This window comes from Fistularia commersonii, chromosome 21, assembly GCF_037954325.1.
Source record: "Fistularia commersonii isolate RoL2024-O1a breed Wild chromosome 21, RoL_Fcom_v1.0, whole genome shotgun sequence".
Taxonomy (NCBI): domain Eukaryota; kingdom Metazoa; phylum Chordata; class Actinopteri; order Syngnathiformes; family Fistulariidae; genus Fistularia; species Fistularia commersonii.
Genome location: NC_141304.1, coordinates 3585028 through 3606197, shown reverse-complemented (window position 1 = coordinate 3606197; position 21170 = coordinate 3585028). Strand labels below are relative to the sequence as shown.

Here is a 21170-nt window from a genome sequence, read left to right as displayed (position 1 = left end):
CAACCGGAACAAAAATGACCATGAAGTAAACAAAGATGGATTCGGGGACAAACACTTTATTCTTGGGAGCTCCATTCAACACAGTGGATGTTTGAGAAAAATGGCACTGTTGTGGCAATATTAGTATTGCTCTTTTATTAATTTCACAAGCTTGTAGCAACCTTTTAGCTCGGCTACATTCACAGAGAAAAAAAAATAAACTCTATACATATATGATGAAAATATACATAGTGAAACCGAATTGGGCTTGATCTTCAAAATCTTAATTAACAGCAAGTGACACCACAAGAACAACAAAACACCAACACTGCACAGTCTAGTTTTCCTGGATCAAGAAAACAAGGTTGAAAAAAGCAGTTCAGGACAGAAAAATGAGAAGCTGGGAAAAGAAAACAGCTAAAACATTTCAAAACTCTAAGAAGCTTTTAAACTGTTTTCTCCTGAAACATTTTAGTTCGTTCCTGCAACAAACATTAAGGCACTTTAACAAATAAATAAATGAATAAAAGCAGTCTCTTTTTTCAAGAATGTCACATGGCTGAAGTTGGACTGCATTCAAGTCAAAACAGAATATAGCCAGAAGTTGTGACGTTGAATCCAAAGATCGGCCTTTTTTAACCTGATGTTTCTGTTCTCAAAATTCTTTGGATTTGATACCAATTTCAGCATATTTTTATTTCCCTTCATGCAAATACAGAAATGTTTGTACCAGACACACACCGTGCCCATCCCAATACTTGAAATTGGCTGAACTATGAAGAGAATATCTCCTGATTTGGTAAAGTACTTCAACAAGAGGACAATTTTAAACAAATATTTAAATGAAATGATCAGTTTACTTGATTTTTTGAAAATTACAGTGACATCATAAGACACGGATTCCAGATGTGGTGTTCTGTTGCTGATAAACAGACAGACTTCTCTGTACAATGAGACAAGAAATTGAATTAATCTAGTAAATTACACTGGGCACCGAAAGGTTTTCAGGGAGAGGACACAACAGTAGAGCTACTTCTGTTTCTACGTTTAAAGGGACGCATACACAAATTAACAGCAAAGTATAGAGAACACTATTCAACAAAACCATTGGCACAGGAGGCAGAGATGATGGAAAGTAACTCAGCATTACAAATGGTAATTATGGGAGAGACCACTTTGCACCTCATCATCGTGCCATATATTATCAGTACAGTGGTCCCTTAAGATATGAATTTATTTCATTCTAGAAGTGGGTTCATATGTTGATTTTTTTCGTATTTTCCCCATTTAAAACAACAGAAAAACAAATTAATTTTTCAACACTTCTCCTACCACCAAAGCTTACAAAATAAGGATATGTATATAGAAAAACCCTGAAAAAGAAGGATATTAATAATGTAAGGGACATCAAAAAGAAAAATCATTGTTATTGTAAACTTATAGTGTAATATGAATCCTTACCTCAGACATAGACAATTGCAGATGGCAGTGAGTGGTTACGATGGTGCGGGAGAGGCTATGAACCTGGACACTGAACAAAAAATGTACACTTACAATGAACTTAACATTACAATAAACTTATGGTGATTATTAAATTAAAATTAACTTAACATAAATCTTATATCAAAATTTTAGTTTTCCTCACCAGTTAATCTTTTTTTGATTCTTTTTCTCTGAATCACTGTCGCTAGATAACACTCTTTAATTAAAGAGACTCTGGCGATATAATAGTATTGCCCTTGGTACCTCTATAGATTCCTTTTGCTTAAGGATGGTACATATCGTGGATGCATTGTGATTCGCGTGTGATATCGGTCACATGTACACCATGTTCGTGCTTTGCTATTATTTCTTGCGAAATTTTTAAAGAAAGCATCTTCACTCTGGGTTCACCACCTGCCTTACCATTAGCTTTCTTAGGGCCCATGATGATTTTTAAAAAAATAAACAAAATAAGCATAAAGATATAAAATTATGCCACATGAGCTCGGAACGCGACACAAGATACGTGTACTGTATGAACCACCAGGATGAAGTGGCCAAGGGATGCAGGGAGCTTCAAGGCAATGTTCAAGGTGAAAGTAGTGAGCAATGCCAATGCCAATGCAGATGATGCGGGAGCGTCATGTAGTGTATTTGAGGTATGGAAGCTCACTTGGCGCATACCATGCGAATTTCAAATTTTGATTTTCGCTGTCTCATATTTGCATCATGAAATTTTTTTCGGGATTTCAACAATAACATTTCCTCAAATTGCACTTTGTATCTTAAGGTATCTGAAGTGATTCATATCTTAAGGGGCCACTGTTCAAATCACGCGCTTTGTGGTCGTCAAAGAGCACAATGGCTAGTCTGCATTTCTTTGTGACATCATTTGCAGGTTGTCACCTGTGGCTGCTCACTGTGTCTGCCTGCAGGGACAGCGGCCGTTTGTGTGTCTGTCACCCTTTCACTCAAAGCAGCTCTCATGCCGGCAGGGATGGCTTCGCTACTACTGCTGGCTGCAGAGGCCAGAGCACTGCCAGCTGTGCTGGGAGTTCCGACTGCACCAGAGGCTGGAGAATCCCCCTGCTCAGAGGCACGAAGTCTCTTCATCAGGGTTGTCACTCTCACAGCTTTCTGTGAAAGGTTGCCATAATTAGTGAGTGAATTATTAAATGATGCCATTGCCATACCTTATCAGTCATTCATCTGATACCAGAGAACATTCAGACTACATATGTGGGAATTTCCTGAAGACAATACTGGGCACATTTGTTCACAAGGACTGAATAGGGGACAAACAGAGAGCCAATCAAAACACACTAGCTGTTAGACAGTGAAGTATCTGGAAAATGTGAAGGAATACCTTCCACTTGGCTTTGGCAAAGTTTTTTTCTATTTGTGCACAAACCCCATCCTTGATGTTCTTGTCTGAAGCTGCATTTCCAGAAATCCTGAGGGAAAAGGGAAAACAGTTTATGAATCAGGGAATAATGGGGTTTGTAGAATTTACAGAATAAATACACAACATTAGTTGTGCTTCTATTATTTTGTACCATTCATGGGCAATTGCCTCCTGTGCAGTCAGCCGCTGGTCCTGGTCCACGTCCATCAATGATGCAACCAAGGTTTTAGCTGAAAATGACAAGAACAGTGAAGCTGCTTCTGTAACTTTAGGAATCCTGGAGCTGAAATCGAAATAATGAAATGACATCGAGGGGTGTTTTTCAGATCCAGGACAGTCGTCCTTACTCATCCCAGTAGAGGGTCCTGACAAGGGTGGGTATGTGGCTAATTATGCTATCACGTACCATAACCATGACTAGATGTCCCCACCTGCTTGGACCGCAGTCCTTTCAGCCATCCTACGATGGGATGTCTGAGTGAGTGAGTCATTGGTCTGCTGGTAAAAAGTTACAAGTGCAATTAAAATCTTTTACAAAATAGATAATTTTAAGGTCAATATTTTTTCTCTGTTTTTCATCTCCAAAGCTCTGCCTTTAGCATCTCAAAGACAGTATGTGCAAAATGACTGAATGAATGAATCAACAAATCAATCAATCAGCCATGTCCAAGGTAAGGTCTCTGATGTTTTCCTGGCATCTGATTGGCCCAAGTCTCCATCACCCTGAGAGCAGGATCCGAGAACTGGGTTCCCAATACATGACTCAAGTCTTCAGAGCAAACCATCTTCTCAGGGCCTACTCTCTAGTTGGATTTGGTGATCAGTGTGTCCTGACTTACCACAGACAGCTGATTGACATGTTCACACATTCAGGTTTATTCGAATAAACGCTTTCACAGTGGATCAGGAATGAAAGCAGCGCTGAAGTGTGATGCTACCAACATCATCATGTCAGGGTCTCACAGCTGGGTTCGATTCGTAATCGGCGCCAGCTGCAGCAGCGGCTGCTAATCAAGATCCCTATAGGCATAATTACCATTTGTAATGCTGAGTTACTTTCCATCATCTCTGCCTCCTGTGCCTAAAGGGCAGCGGCACGCTCTGCTGGGGGATTGCGGTTGCCCAAATGGCCCCTGTCACGACTGGACCTAGTCGTGGGCCATGATTGTCTGCGAGGCCTGCAAAGGCTCTTCTTCATCAGGAAGCTGCTCTTGAACATATACAGTGGCCCAATAGAGGGGATCCTCTGTCAGTGTGGTATGGGAGCTGCACAACTGAACAGGAAGTACTTGGTGAGGATAGCTCAGAGGATGGTAGGAAGTCCTCTCCCCAATTTTGACTTACTAGATCAGGAATGTCAAACTCAAATCCACAGTGGGCCAAAATTCAAATGTGGAACAAAGTTGCAGGCCAACATTGACATTTATTGAAAAGAAGTTTTGTAACATTTTGCTTAAAAACGGAACATGAAACAAGTAAAGCTTAATACGACACAATATATAATCATGAAACCAAACCTCTTTTCATCTCTTCTACTTTCTGGCGCCTTTGAGTCATGTCCAGTTACCTGTACTTGTCTTGGTGTTTTATTTCATAGTGTTGTATTTAGAGTGTTAGCTCCACATACAAGACAGACAGGCCTATCTTGTACATATGTAAATAGATATTCTGCCTCCCGCCTGTCCAGAGAACTCCTGTTTTCCGCCTTTATTGTCGCCATTTTTCGGAGGGGTAGCACGGTGCCAGTCTTAGTGTAAGGTCACTATGACCAAAGTCAACAGATGAGAGGGCATTTATGGGTCCTGTTGTAATTTTTGCGACGAAACACCAGTTCTGGGATTTGTAGTATTAGCGGTACATGTGCTGTAGGCTATAATACCGGAGGGCCAGCTCTAATAGTCATTTGGTATGGCTTCGCAGGCCAACTATAATTACACTGTGGGCCAAATTTGGTCAGAGGGCCAGAGTTTAACACCTAATGACTAAATGTTGGCTCAAAAAATGGATGGTCAGTGTCAGGGACCACCAGACTTTGGAACAACATCAGAGATCTCTGATGTTTGCTCTGCTACATGACCAACACCACAGAGGCAAATCAGTTTTAACACCCAGTGGTTGATCTGTCAGTCCATCCACCCCTTCCTCCCCCCATTGCAGTTATTGAGATTTATGGGTATCACCTGGTTCTTCAAGATCTTTCTCAGATCCTTCTTCATAATGATACCATCAGCACTAGACTGGTCAGTGTGTTTCACTGAGGCTGTAATTAGTCTAAGAAGAATCCACCAGAAAGGAAAGGCTGCTGTAACACGGGGTGGGGGTGGAGCCAAGCAAACTGGAGAGGCCTAAGGGTGTCTGTTTATCTTCCTTTAAATGGATCACTCTCTGCTCACCAGAATCTGAAATGTCGTCCCAGTATGGTGAGTCAAATTCATAGTCTCCAGACAAAATCATCAGGAAAAGGCTCTTGTCTCGATTATTAGGGTCATCTTCGTCAGCATCATCATAGAAAGGGGGGTTCCCAGACAAACTGTCAAGTCAAAGTGGATGATATGAGCATTAAATGATGATTGATGTTCAAACAAGTGGCAGATGAATCAATGAATTATTAACACTCACAGTATATACATGATGACCCCAATGGCCCAACAATCTACTGGCCTTCCATATCTTCGCCTGCCAACCACCTCAGGAGCTATGGAAAGGTTCAGTGGGTGCGGGTTGTTTCTGTTTCATGGCGGCACAAGGACGGGCTGACTTACCAAGATACTCTGGGGTTCCACACGGATCCTTCATGTGTCTGTTTTCCAGAATGGCCAACTGGAAATCACTGATGATAATTTTGGAGTGTTTCAATCGGTTGAAGTACACTAAGTTCTCCAGCTGGACAAGAAAAGAGCTGCACTCAACTGAGACTCACACACTTGGATGTATGTTCAGTTTTTCAGGGTCCTTATTCATACATGGATCACTGATGGTGACTCTAAAGGGTCTTGGTTTTCAGCAGAGACAAATACCTTAAGATTTCTGTGGACAATCTTCAGGGAGTGGAGGTAAGCGACAGCCTCCAACACCTGTCTCATTACGTTGCTGGTGTCCCTTTCAGAGTAGTATCCCTGATCTAAAATCCAGTCAAAGACCTCTCTGCCCGTGGCGCTGAGGAGATGGAAGACAAAGTCCTCAGCTGGCACTTCCCAATAAGGGGACATGTTCACGTTATCTGTGGAGGCACTTTGTTCAGAGGTGGCAGATATACTTACAGCTCCAGGAAGAGGAAGTATTCCTTCTTAGTTTCAAACATGTCAACCAGTTGGAGGATGTTGTGATGTTTTATCCTTTGAAAAGTGGAAAAAAGAAAAAGAGAGTCAAAGCAAAAAAACAGGAGAAAAGAAAGGAGGAGACAGTCCAGGAGCAGGCATCAGACTAGGTCCCTTCAGTGTCATTAAAAAGGCAGGAAAGCAATTCTCAGATCCAATGATGCACTGAACCAGCCTCCTCCTCCTCCTCCTCCTCCTCATCTTCCTCCTTCACCCATGTTATTATTCCTGAACACCCGTATGAACCCTGGAAGAGGGATGGAACCTTATCTTATTTTATTTTATCCTATCTTGGACTGCGTGACTTGGAGTAGGACTCTACAGGTGGTCCTTCCCTCGAGAAGGACGGATGAGTTTTCCCACTGAGCATCTTTGTGGTGAAAAACTTTGTGTTTGGGAACTTTCACTTCCTGTTTTTGGCAGGAAATGGTTATCTGATTGGTGACAAGGTGTCAGATCTTTCCAGTGTTTCTGTGAAAATGAAGTTAATGAAATCCTCATTAATTGACTTGGGAGGGAGGGCCTTTAAAACATCTGTTATGAAGAACAGCCTGACCTCTTCCTGCAGCCACTCAAAATCAAGAAACCCATTGGTTGCTTCTAATGTAAATAAATGTAATGTGAATCTGTCCACAAGGTGGAGGCGCCATCTGACATACAAACGCTACTTTGCAGTGCTCCTCACTCAAAAGAACCTGTCCATCTCCTGGACCTTAACACCTTTGTCAACACTGGCGCTGATGAGTCTGAAGCCTGGCCTGGTGCTCAAGTTAGGTTTGCTAATGAGTTCTGGTGGTCTGCGAGACCATGTCAGAATGTCCAGGTACAGGTAGTATAAATGGCCTTTTTTAAATCAAATAAGAATTAAAAAAAAGAAATGCAGCCTCTGAGAAGAGAACTGGAAGGAGAACAGATCTGGAGGGAGAATAGCTGATAGATCACCAGTCGGGTAGTCATCAGTAACAAAGTCAGGTGAGGAATTTATTGATGTTTTGCCGTATTTACTTATGATTACACAATAGCTGGCAGCATGATGGTGCAGTGGTTAGACCCTCCACCTCACAGCTAGAAGGTGCCTGGTTGGATTCCCACAGGGTGGCCTTTCAATGTGGAGTCTCCATGTTCTCCCCGTGTCTGGTGGGGGTCTTCCTGGTTCTCCCAGGTTCCTCCCACGGTCCAAAAACATGCAGGATGTTCATTGGAGACCCTACATTGTCCAGATGTGTGAATAAGAGGGTGAATAGTTGTATGTCTCAATATGTGTACTTGTGATGGACCAATCCAGGTTGAACCTGCCTCTCACCCGGTGACAGCAGGGATAGGCCCCAACACTGATCCCATTATAAGTATAGATGATGAATTAATAAATATGCAATAACATCACCATCCACGCCGGCCCCACAGCCAAGTCTGGGATCTGGCTGCTAACTACAGCTCCCATTTGGGCAGAGTCCAGCATCACAAATCACAAAGAGATAAGGAGATGAAATATGTCTTGGTGTGAGAAGATTTGGAATCATCTTTGAGGACAGCAGACAACTGGAGATTCAGCCTCACTTACATCTTTAAGATCAGTATCTCATTCTTCGCAGCTTTCCTCACTTTCCTTCCATCCTTTTTGTGGAACTTTTTACAGGTGTACATTTTCAAGGTGTGTCTGTCCTTCGCACGGAATATCTCACAAAACTCCTCTCTGTGGAAGAAAGAGAAGGAGAACCAGCGTGAATATTGTCTTTCACCTTGACATGGGAATATGTAATTGTACTCACGATTTGACGATCTGTCCCAGGTCATATTTGTCCGCCACCTCTGAGGGACTACTATAATCCTTCTTCTCACCCAGCATAAGACAACCAAAAGACATGGCAGCTCCTACCCAACCTGGGAAGATCTGACCACAACGACCTGTTGAAAGCAGGGAGACTTTCATTATTCATCAGCAGAAATGTCTGGTCTGTTCTGAAGACAAAGTGACGGGTAAAAATCACATTGTTAAATCAGATAAAAGTCAGTCTTGTGTAGAGAACCTGCGTGGTTTCTCCTGGCTTAGTCAGGTCTGTGTTGCAGCAGCAGCTTCTGCACTCTAATTTCCGCAGCACAAATATTTTCCACTCAATCCTTCTATCTGTCTTCACCTTGGGTAAATAGTTGGAGACAGTGAAAATTCCACGAAGATGTTCCCCTCCCAGCTGTGGAAAACACTGAATATCATATACTTTTCATTTATAGCACGTAAAGATGTACTGTTAGAGTCGAGGCTTTCTGACCGGCCAAAAACAAAGCATAGAATGGACAATCCTGCTGTAGATATGGGAACAAAACATCTGTGAAATGAATCGGTAAACACCTTGGATGGACCAGAGGCTCCGTCCCTGACGCATGAGAGTCAGGATGATCACACTTCATGCATTTAGCATGGCATCTGGCCGCCAGGACAGTCCAGGTATGTTGTCCATCAACACACTGCGAGTCACCACAGGGTAGAGAAGACTGTTTCAATTCCTAAGGACATCTGAAGTCAAACTAAGAACCTAGTCTGCAGTAGTGCAGAACCTCCACTTCACAGCAAAAAGGTCCCTGTTTGGAATCCCACAGATGGCCCTTCTGAGAGGAGTCTCCATGTTCTCCCTGTGTCTGTGTCGGAGTCCTCTCGGTTCTCCAAGTTCTTGACCACTAATAGGAGCTCAGACGTTTGAAGGTAATCTGTGATTTTAAGGTAAACATGCTTGAGGTCTTCCAAGCCTTAAACTAGAAATGGTTAGCACTCCACACTGTTGTAGTCCTGAGGATGAAGACATCTCGAACTTTCACCAAGAATCCACCAGGGGCTGAAAGATGGGAAGGAAACTTGTTTTATCCATGTGAGAGAACTGGTCTTACACAGTGACACTCATGAAGACAGCCAGGATGTTTAAGAAATATTCATACGCCCACATGTGAAGTCAGCTTCCCTGCTTCCTTTCTTTAACTGATTTAAATTTAAGTTGTACTATCATGGCACTGACAGGAAGAGAAATGGAGTAGCAGTTATCTTGAAGGAGGAGTTTATTAGGAATCTTCTGTAAGTGAAAAGAATGTCAGATACACTTTTGAGTCTGAAACTGGTAATTGAAGGTGTGATGTTCAATGTTGTTAGTGGCTATTCCCCACAGGTGGGATGTGAGTTAGAGGAGAAGGAAAAGTTCTGGAATGAGTTAGATCAAGTGATGCTGAATATAACCAGAGATGAGAGTGGTAATTGGTGCAGACTTAAATAGACATGTTGGTGCAGGCAATAGAGGTGATGAAGAAGTGATGGGCAAATTTGAAATCCAGTTTTGGTACTTTTTGAAAAAGTTTCTGAAACATCAAATAAACCATAGTACCATCAAGAAGGAAGCCCAAGCCCTGCTGTTAGCTTTACAACATTTCGAAGTGTACTTCGGTTCCACACTGCAGCACCTTTCACTGTGTTCACTGACCACAACCCTCGTCTCTTTTTCTCTAAAAGGAAGAGCGCCAACCAGCGCATCATGCATTGGTCACTTTATTTACAAGGCTTCAAACTAGAGATTAAGTACAAGAAAACTAGAGATTAAGTACAAGAGGGGTAGTGATAATATCCTGACTGACACGGTGTCACAATCATGCAGTGAATAATGCCTGTTTTTCAACAGCTGCTGATTTTTGGTGGTGGGAGTGTTACATCTCAAGGGGTCACTATTTGTTTTCGGGTGTCGTCTTTAGTGGCAATTATTTCCCTCTTTATATATTGCAGGTAGTTCTGAGCAGCTGAGAGTGTTTTGGTAATTGATTGCAGCTCCTTATTGGTCCTGGCCCTTTAATACAGGCCATGATGTCATTCCGGGGAGAGAGATGCTAGGAGCCAAACGCTTTATGCTTTCTATCGTGTTTTTTTTTTTTTTTTTTTTTTTTTTTTGGTACTTAATAAATATACGCTCTATCTAACTTGTGTCTGCATACTTTCATCCCCAACCTTTTGTTCTATCTCCCAGCCCTAGACATGGACCTAACAATAGGAATACAGAAGGACAGATGTTGGTAGACTTTGCTAAAAGGATGGCAATGGCTGTAGCGAACATCTTTTTCCAGAAAAGACAGGAACATAGGGTAACGTATAAGAGCAAAGATAGGAACATGCAAGTAGACTACATCTTGTATAGATGAGGTAACCTGAAAGAGATCAGTGACTGCAAAGGAGTTGTAGGCGAGAGTGTAACCCAACAGCATAGGATGGTGGTTTGTAGGATGACTGGTGACAAGGGAGATCAAGAGGACAAAAGCAGAGCAGAGAACAATTGGTGGAAGCTGAAAAGGGAGGAGTATAGTTTTCTGGGAGGAGTTGAGAAAGCCTCTAGTTGGTCAGGGAGAGCTTTCAAATGACTGGACAACTACAGCTAATGTGATCAGTGGGACAGGTAAGAGATTACTTTGTGTATCATCTGGAAGGAAAGTAGATAAAAAGACCTAGTGGTGGAATTGGGAAGTGCAGGGGTATATACAGAGCAAGCAGTTAGCAAAGAAGAAGTGGGATACTGAGGGGACTGAAAGAAACAGACAGAAGTAAATTGAGGTACAGCGTAAGGTAAAGACAGAGGTGGCAAAGGCAAAACGAAGTGCATACAAGGACTTGTATGCTCGGTTAGACGTTGAGGAGAGCAGCTATAGGGGTAATAGAGAACTTCAAAGTGGAGATGGGACTACATCAGGGATCAGCTCTGAGCCCCTTCTTGCTTGCAGTGGTGATGGACAGGCTGACAGATGAGGTTAGACAGGAATATCCATGGACCATGATGTCTGCAGATGACAATGTGATCTGCAGTGACAGCAGGGTACAGGCTGAGTAAAATTTTGAGAGTTGGAGGTATGCTCTGGAAAGGAGAGCAATGAAGATTAGCCGCAGCAAGACAGAATAATTTTGTGTAAATGAGAAGAACCTGGGTGGAACAGTGAGGCTACAGGGAAGGGAGATCGAGAAGTTGGAGGCTTTTAGGGTACTTAGGGTCAACAGTCCAGAGCAATGGAGATTGTTGAAAAGATGTAAACAAATGGGTTCATTGAGGCTGGAATGGGTGGCGAAAAGTGTCAGGGGTACTATGTGATAGAAGACTACCAGTCAGAATGAAAGGAAAGGTATGCAAGACAGTGGTCATGCTGTATGGTTTTGATAATGGCATTGAAGAGAAAGACAGGAGGCAGAGCTGGAGGTCGCAGAGATGAAAATGCTGAGGTTCACTTTGGGCGTGACAAGGAATGTATAGGTTCAAGAATGAGTCCATCATAGGAAGAAGCATATGTTAATGTTCTGGAGAGAAGGCCAGAGAAGCCAGACTTGGTCATGTGCAGAGGAGGAATATATTGGTAGATGGATGCTGGAATTGGAGCCGCAAGGCAGGAGGTCTAGAGGAAGACCAAAATAAAAGAGTTATCGATGTAGTTATAAAGGATATGAAGTTAGTTGGTGTGAGAAAGGAGGATACGGAGAATAGGGTAAGATGGAAAAGGTTGAGTCACTGTGTCAACCCCTGAAGGGAAAAGACGAAATGAAAAGGAAGAATTGATTTAAATTGATCAGTATTTAAAAAGACCTTCAACTTTCCTCCCTTGACCCACTACTCCTTACAAGGTTGTTACTGCCCTTATTTTCACATTTTCATATATTCACAGCACCGCTGCGGATTGCTCCAAGTGTCTGGAAACCCTCAGTGGAGGTCACAGACAAGTCTCACCTGAGGCCTCTTATCAGCACTGCAATACCTGCTCACTCTTTGTCTCCTGGTCTTTATTCACGTTGACAATGGCAACACACACACACTTCTTCTCAGAGTAACTGCTCCAAAGCCAACAGTACGTCAGGAATCAGTGTGGATGTAGAAGTACCTCAAAGGTTCAGGGGGAAAATGACGCTCTCACACCTCTAAAAATCACCAAAACCAAACTTAATTACAAAGATCTTCATTCCTGCAAGCTGAGAAAATGAAATTTAAGCCATGATCAATAAATCACAATATCTCACATTCCTTTTCATTCCTCTATATTCTCATCGTCATGGCAGTGGATATACCTGCAGAACAAATGGGGGAAAGTTAAAACATTCTGAAGTGACGTGTTTGAGCTCTTGGTCGAGAAGAAAAGCTGACAGAGACATTAATAAGCTGGATCTGGAGAGGAAAGCAGCTCCTTTTCTTTGCTCAAAATCTGTATAGATAAAACCGAAACTACATGCAGCACTGGAGGTAATCAGATTACATGTAGATCAAAACGAACCTGGCTCACGTCACTTATTATCATAAATATTATGTATACAATAGATAGTATAGATTTCATTGGTATCTCTAAATACTCACTGCAGACTCTGCAGAAGATCTGAACATGAAAAACAGTGATTGAAAGCATAGAATATGTTTATCTTTGTCTAATGATGGGCCAGACTTGATCTGTGTGCCTGCAGATCTACAATTTATATAAATATCTGTTTACACCTTACTTTCAAATACCAATTACATTGTAACTATTAAAGATATGGGCAGCAAAGTGAGAAATAAAGTATAGACTTACATACAAAGTTTGGCAATTAATTTTCACATTTCTAAAGAAACATCCTTCACATGTTGTCTGGCCAGCTTATGTCACAATAATGATAAATTCCCACAATGACTCTCTTCGAATAGCTGAAGGGATAAAACTATTTTCTTTTCAGCTCTCATTTATTTGTTCACTCCATCCCAGACAGGTATTATGCACAGCCTTATGCACAACAAAGAAAATTGAACTGTAGGGAGAACAAGGGACTCGAGGGACTTGTCTCTTACGAATGCACAAGTTTCCTCACTCAAATGCTGAAAACAAAACCCTGATCCATTTCTGTCCTGAAGGAAGGGGAGTCATTCATCGCCGTCCTTCAGCTCTGAGGGAATGCCCAGCAGTCACATTGTCCCCTAACAGTGACTCCTGACAACTGAACTCCACCCAGCCATGACGGGTTTAATTTTGAATTATTTATTTTCTTTGTCCTGAATCGGGGTGCATTTCTTTAACAGCGCAGTTGATTAGAGTGCACATCCATAGGTCACAGAAAACATTCCTGTGCAAAATTCCCTTCTGTTCATCTGTAAACTAAATCTAAATGGCCAAGAGTAAAACTGGGGGGAAATTCAGGAATTTATAATACTGTGGAACCTTGATGTCTGAGTGCATCAAGTTTGCATTGTGTTGCAAGCTGAGTTAGGAGCAAGCATGTTCAGTGTTTGATTCCGATAGGGCCGCCGCTGTCCATGAAGTGACTTTTAAGGAGATCCCTGGTTACCAAGATGGTATTGTCCAATTTGATGAATATCTGCATCATCTACATAAAAAGGACAATAAACTTTCTGAACACACTGTATCTGAGTGTGTATAAAATTGTAAAAAAGTGTTTCACTTGTAGACATTGTTGCTTACATCTGCACTGAGCTCAGTCCCATTCACCCTGCTGTGCAAAAACATGTCATCTGTGCAACTCTTCCAATTTGAACGTGAGAGAGACATAAGCAAGGAGAATAACGCTGAAGACAGACGTCAAAATTAACTTCAAAATGAGGATGAGCAAAGACACGAAGAAGCAAGGGTCAGCCACAGTCACCTGTGTGTGTGCAGCAACTGCGTATCTATGCCAACAGGGTCCATAGTATGGAGCTCCACTTTTTGTCAGTGGCTGTTCACCATAGATTTTTGGACAGCTGTGCTGACAGACCAGGTGATTCGTCGTCAGCTTCCGATGTGATCTTGATGGTGATGACTTTCGTCATCTACTTCTGCAGTAGGGGGTTGTTGACATCCTCACAGAAGAACATCCAGCATCTCCTGCCTGTGGCATTTCTTCGAGCGGCCTTCACTCCTTTCCTTTTTTTAAGCTTTTGATAAAAAACTGTAAGCATGACATTTGGCTTTAGTCTTCATTTAAAACTAGCAGCACCAGTGTGCTCTTTCAGCATCTTAGCTTGGTGAAATGTGTCAAATGCATCGGAAAAGAAGTGGTAAGAACATAGCTACGGGTCCTGAGGAATCTCTGTATGTCCACAAGCAATTTCCCACTAATTTCTTTTCTTCTTGTCCCTTGGAAAGCTGTGTAGACAAACATTGGTCCCTTTGTTTCCCTTAGATTGTGAATTGCACCAAGAAGAAGCACAATGTGTCATTATTACTGTATAATCTCTACTTATCGAGCAAAAGTTAACACTAGTGGTGAGCCAAAGTTAGCACAATGCAACCAGTTTACCTCATCAACCCAGCATGCATTGCACCAGGGGTCGGCAACCCACGACTCTTTGACCGCTCTGATATGGCTCCCTGTGACTTTTGAAAATAATAAATGAGTATTTAATTAAAATATATTTTATTCTAGTTTGTTCATTTTTAAAATGTAATGTTAAATTTGAACATTATGCCGATCTTGTAACATCTAAATAAAACGTGTTCAAATATTTTTGTCGCTCTTGATAAGCAACTGCATGCGCCAGTAAAAGTGTGACAACAGAGAGAGGATGGCATTTTTGGGTTGCTGCCAGTGGATAACTTAAGTTCAGCTTTAGAGGGACCCAAACAGACATCAAGTATTTTGCGTAAAAATAACCATTAGCCCAATATCTTTTTATCAGAGTTCAAAATTTTCTCTGCAGTTGTTCAGTGATTTAAAATATGCAACATATGTTGTTTATACATAGCATAAAAAAATCCCTGTGCGGAATTAATAAAGTATGAATTATGATCATTATTATGCATCTGTAGATTTTAGATTTTACCACAGGGTTATAAAAACTGTGATCAAGAATGAGTCCATCAGAGGGACAGCACATGTTAATGTTTTTGAGAGAAGGCCAGAGAAGCCAGACTGAGATGGTTATGTCATGTACGAAGAGGGATAGTGAATATATTGGTAGACGGATGCTGGAATTGGAGCTGCCAGGCAGGAGGTCTAGGGGCAGACTAAAGAGACGAGTTATGGATGTAGTAAGAGAGGATATGAAGGTAGTTAGTGTAAGAGAAGAGGATACAGAGAATAGGGTTAGATGGAGGAGGTTGATTTGCTGTGGCGGCCCCTGAAGGTAAAAGCCAAAAGGAAAAGAACTACAATTGTACTGTAAATTATTTTAGCGTGTATTATATTACTGAGCATGGAAGTAATGTGTAATACTGTGTAGTACTCTGTATTATTATACTGTGAATTACAGTATGGAGTATTATAGCAGGTGTGCTATGGAAAAATGCCCACTTTCACCTGATAAGTCAAAAAGTATTTATTCAGCGCAAATAATGTGTCTTTGTATGTCTATCTATGTGGGCAGCATGCAGTTACAGGAAAAACAATTAAATGCTCCTCCACTAGATGGCAACAGGTAGTGTTCTTTAGGACCCTCTGGTCCCGAAGAACATTACGACCCAGATGAATGTCCAAGTATGAGTAGTGGTCAGAAGAAAGTAAAAATGCTGAGCTCAAGACAATACAATGAAAGATATATGGCGTTTGGATTCACTTTTACAGATCCAACTCCAACTCCATTATGCCTGGTGTGCAAGAAAAGCTGTCCAATAGTGCCATGGTTCCAAGCAAACTTAAATGCCATCTTCAAACTAAACACCCTTCAATTCAAGATAAGTACACAGACTACTTTACTCATCTGCGTAAACAGTTTGAGAAACAGGAAGCATTGTTGAAGAAAATCACCAAGAGTGAGAAAGCTCTGAAAGCTAGCAACAAAGTTGCTGAACTCATCGTTAAATCCAAACAGCCACACACCATGACAGAGACATTAATACAACCTGTCTGCGAAATCATAGTAGAAGAAATACTCAGTTCTGGCACTGTAATAGAGATTGCCCAAGTCACCCTTCCAAATAATACCATTTCCGGACATATTGATGGCATCTCTTCAGACATTGAAAGGCATTCTGAAAAAGTTGCACTGGTAAATTTGCATTGCAACTCGACAAATCTACATATATTAGATATATTCGATTTCACACTAGGTAAATTGAGACTACAGTTTCATTCTTTTTCATTGTAATTGTTTTTGACATATTTATTTGGTGGTGTGTCATGTGATTTTTCTAAGATTAAATATGTGCCGTGGCTCAAAAAAGGTTGGGAAACATTGCTGTACTGTGTATTATAGGATTGTATCATATAACCGAGTATCATAGTGGTATATTATATATACTATTATACAGTGGTGGGCTGTGAGGGCCTGCAAGGCCTTCTCTGCTGGTCTTAAAAAATATCTGAATCACAAACGTTAATTAGAATTTGTCCATGAATACTTATTAAGTAATTCCAAATGGTCTGTTCACTTCCTTTCATAGCTTTTCTCCTAGTTGTGCCGCTTCCAGACATGCATTTTCATACTAAAGCATGTAACTAATCACATTTCAACCATATGTCACCCCGAGAGGATCGTTCACCCTCTCTGGACACCCGCTGAGACGCGTCCAGCGGATGCGCAGGTGAGGAGGTTCTGGCCCCGAGCCGAGGAGGCGCGGTCATTTCATACCGTCGCCTCAACGGTCGAGTTTATTTCCTAATAAGGACTTATTTTACACTTTCTTGGAATTTGGGCACTTGGGGTGCCGGGCTGCGCCCCGGACAAAGCCACGGGGTGCGCGATCGATTACGCGCGGGGGGTGTCAGTGGAGGAGGACATCCTTTGTCGTCACGTGATGCGCTCCCGTGAGCGAATTTTAACACTACGCGGGTTTTCTATCTGCGATGCATCTCTCTTTATACTGCATTTCTGCATAATAAGATTTTTTTTTTATGGCCATAAACTAATTAATGGGCGGGGGATTGATTCGGAACACTACTGAAGGCTTAGGTGTAAAATGCACGGCCCGCCACTGGTATTATAGTACTGCATGTCATAGTATTGTGTATTTTACTTCTGCCAGTGTATTATGTTCCTATGTATCACAGCACTGCGTATCATACTACCATAATTTCCAGACTATAAGCTGCTACTTTTTTCACAGCTTTGAACACTGCGGCTTAAACAATAATGCGGCTAATTTATGGATTTTTTTGGAAAATTCTGAGGGCATTCAGTTCCGACACTGAAAAATACGACTTTAATTACTTAAATGCGCAGAATGAGGAGAAACATAGCGATCAGCTGGAGTAGGACAAAGCGGGAATAGAAAATGAATGGATGGATGGACTATTCCTTGTGTTGTTTATTTTTAATCTTTTTCATCAGCCATGTTACAGGCACTGTTCGGAAAAAACGCATTTTCAGTACATATTTGTGGATGTTACCGGTATGTATTTATTGAAAAATTAAAAAAAAAAGTTTTTTGGTAAATATCTCATGTTACAATTATATATCTATTTTGTTGCAGCTTATATTCACGTGCGCTCAATATCCTGAAAATTACGGTACCGTGTATGATGGAACTGTGTATTTCAGTCATGTGTGTGACACCTTGCTGCCTGATACAGATTAGTTTACCTTCTGGTAAGAACAAGGTGGACAGGAGGACATCAGATCCTTGTAGGTGCGCACTGACTTGAACCCTTGAGCAAAATATGAATGTGGAGTTTTCTAAGGGCATATGGAGCAGAGAGGGATTAGTCTCAGGTTAAAAATAATGTTCTGGAGTGCAGTCCCTCAGTCAATGCTGCATCACGCAGAGGCTGCACACCAGATCTTCTGTCAGTGGAGGCCAAGTCCCTTCAAAGGGGCACCATGCTCGTGGGCAGATGGTCCAACACAGGAGCCAAACCCAGAAGACTCCACGTCACTTCCTGCTTAAGATCGCCTCCAGACAACCAGGAGATGAGTCTGTACTTTAATGCAGTCAGTTAGAGCATCAGATGTTGTTTGGTTTTTGTAATCTTTGGGGTAAACATTTAGCTCATGAGGTTGTTTTGTTGCCAAGGTTAACTGATTGGTAAGGTGTTCACTGGGCAGCACTGTATGCGCCGATCTCCACAGCTTAGGTCAATCTGGGAGCTGCTTCCAAACCTAACATTGATGTCCTAACAAACCTAACAATGATGTCCAGTACAAAGCATCAAATGAACATTCAAAAACTTTCTTGAAGAATAACTCCATGTTCATGGGGGGACTGAGAATATTCCTGTTGTCATAGAAACCAATCATCATTCCTGCTGAGTGGATTCAGAGCTCCAGCGTCAGACTGCAGCAGGGGTCTGAAGATCTCATCTGCGCCCAGAGCCACCCTCAAGAACAAAAGCACCTTCGCTGCTGGTGGAGAACCGAGGTTCTGCAGGAGCAGTGTGAGAACATTCTTGAGGAGAACTGTGAACGCACAGTTGTTACGAACCGTATTTAAGACTCAGGGGGTTGATGGACAAAGAATCGTTCTTAAGTTCAACCAGATGGAAGCCTAAAGTTGTCGTGCACGGCGCTGTGTGTCTCCAACAGACCCGGGGCAGGTGGAGTGGATGGAGTAAGTGGAGCTGATGGAGCGTTGACCGTTCAGGGGTCGGTGCGGACAGGAAAGTTTTACACAAAACCAACAGAATCCTCGCATCTCCATTACAAGCCTCCATCACACACACCTCCAAAAGACACTCTTCCAACCCTTACCTGCGCCCTAGCGCCCACTCACCTTCAGGGGCGTCAGCTGACGTCCGGCCCGCGGCGGTTCAATCGTCTGGTGTCAGAACTGGCAACCGGTGATCATTTCCGGCGGCTCCGCTCGCCTTCGGGTGAGTGGAGTGCGAGGAGACCGGAGACACGAGAGAGACTGGAGAAACCGGAGAAACCGGAGACCGGCGTGCGCAGGAGCAGCTGGGACGGGAGGGAGGCGCGCGCTCGCACAACGCCCCCCGCCTGTGGATGCGCGCTCCCGGCGCACCGACCGTTTCCAAGGCGGAGAGTGTCTGATGGCCTGGAAGGCTTTTCGCGCGTCGAGGGCGCACCGCTGCGCGCCTCCAGTCCACGTGCCACCGGAAGCGGGTGTCAGTCGGCGAGACCGACTTCCGGCCTGTTCAAACCACGATGTCAAACCTGCACTCTCAGTGTAGAACAGTTACCACGGTCCGAGTCTGGGTCCAGGTCGACGTCTGGACTCGGTCAGTTTCAATAAAGAAGCATCCAGAACAAGAGTCACACCTGCTGGTACCTTCTCAAATAGATGTTATTTCCCACACACACTCCCAAGTCAAAGTATTACAGTTTGTCATGGGGTCAATTGTCGATGCAAGCATCCATGATGGAGCTCAGGGGCTGAAGGTCCTCACAGGTCCAGCTGTCAGAAGAGACAGCAGCTTGCAGTCTTCATTGCTCCTCACCACTTAAACCCTATGATGTTCAGTCCACCCTTTGATTTCTTCTGTTCAGAGGCGAGTGAAGCACAGAGGAGGAGTCAGGTGGTCACTGCTGGATGACCACAGATTTTGGAGAACAGAATGTTAAGATTCTACACACAGCTCCAGTTGCGTGTTTGCTGCTCAGACTTTAAAACCCAGTGCAGCATCTCCTACTAGCAGAGATTTGCTGGGGTTCCACATAAACATGGCCAAGATGTCCTCCTCACAGGGATGGAAATGAAGGCCGTGATGTCCTCCTCACAGGGATGGAGATGGAGGCCGTAATGTCCTCCTCACAGGGATGGTGGTGGAGGCTGTGAAGCTCTCCTCCATGGAATGGAGGTGGAGGCCATAATGTCCCCTCATGGGGATGGAGGTGGAGTTATCAGATGTGCAGGGCAAAACCGTGTTCCCATCAGAATTCATTTTGTTTCAGCGGCTGAGGGGAGGAACATCTTTAAGGTGCAGAGAGGACCTGCAGGAGTTCCAGGTGGAAAGCAGACAAAGGCGTTAGGTTATATAATCAGCTCCTCCGAGGAGTGACAAACACTCCGCTGCATTTCCAATGATACCAACCTGGCCAGAGGGTGGATGTTCTTCTCCACCTGCTCATATCAGTGGATACAAAGGAATGGTCCTCAGTCCTGTTTTGATCAGACAGCCAGAGAACTGCTTCAAGGTAGAGATCATAACCATCTCAAGCAGATGCAGAGGAGCATCCAGATACCAGGAGGACAACCAACAAAGAAGAGAATGGACCACAGCTTATGAGAACAGATCCTGGTTGACCTGACAGATGTGACCCCAGGCTCACCCAGCTGATTGCTCAAAGTCCAGGTCTGGTTGCTGCCCAAGAGAGAAGCTGCACCGACATCTGCCATTTTGGTGATTCGTCACCATGGCAACCTGTTGGAAGGAGATTCATCTCTCTGTAAAAGAGCCCAGAGCTTGTTCTCAGCCGTGTTCTGCTGCATATTGATTGTATATCTACTAATGATGTCAATGTTAGTTGTTTCCGATAGCAGGACCATTGGTCCTAAAGACCAGTGGTCTTTGGCCTCAGGAGACACGAGGTTCTTCTTAAAAGAAGGTTCATCTGCACTATTTGGTTCTTGAGGACTTTGAGACTCCATTTTTACTCATCAGCTGAATTAGGGTCGTGGATGAAGGGGGATGTGTTGTTATCAATGATTCAATTGATGATTCCATCAGTGATCACTGTGTCAAGTTCTTTGAATCAAAGATGAATTAAAGATGAAAGATTCTTGGAGTGCTTTCTTTCCTTGATGGCTCATAGGTATATTGTTCTCATCAGTTTTTTAAAAGCTGGAGAAGAAAACACGTTTTTCATTTGAACGCTTATTTCGTGTTTTTTCCACCATTCTCTCCTTGTACGTGTGAGAGATGAGTCAACCAATACTTCAACTTTGTTGTCATAGAAACCAGAACCATGGGGTCCGTGACGGGTAACTTTGAAGGATGAAGAAATGATTCTCACAGCGTCAGAGGAGACCTTGACACATCTCCCAGCACTTTGTGAGGAAAATCAACGTGTTCTCACCTCCGATGCTGAGGAGCAGGCACAGAAGACAACATCAACGGCAGAACAGCAAGTCATTTATCTTGAAATGGAGGTTCTGTCTGTTGAAACCTATGGCTGATCACTGATACTCTCAATTAT

General features: G+C 42.9%; 1 protein-coding gene across 4 annotated transcripts; it reads right to left on the bottom strand.

Annotated features, from left to right (window-relative positions):
• Positions 1-48: 48 nt before the first annotated feature.
• Positions 49-19027, bottom strand: LOC147222095 (caM kinase-like vesicle-associated protein). Of its 4 annotated transcripts, none has more exons than XR_015107804.1 (12): positions 18787-19027; positions 7953-8088; positions 7745-7876; positions 6127-6201; positions 5884-6022; positions 5629-5749; positions 5486-5561; positions 5260-5396; positions 3018-3096; positions 2828-2915; positions 1441-2598; positions 49-1352 (listed from the first exon to the last, which is right to left on the bottom strand). XR_015107804.1 is itself a non-coding variant. In XM_086168734.1 (12 exons), the coding sequence occupies exons 3-12, from the start codon at positions 8045-8047 to the stop codon at positions 2350-2352; spliced, it is 1191 nt and encodes a 396-aa protein (XP_086024860.1). In that variant the 5' UTR covers positions 8048-8088; positions 8211-8372; positions 18787-19027; the 3' UTR covers positions 49-2349. The 4 variants fall into 4 exon arrangements, 3 of the variants coding, with proteins under 3 accessions (XP_086024860.1, XP_086024861.1, XP_086024862.1); XM_086168734.1 differs by adding an exon at positions 8211-8372 and having other exon boundaries at positions 49-2598; XM_086168735.1 differs by having other exon boundaries at positions 49-2598.
• Positions 19028-21170: the final 2143 nt, after the last annotated feature.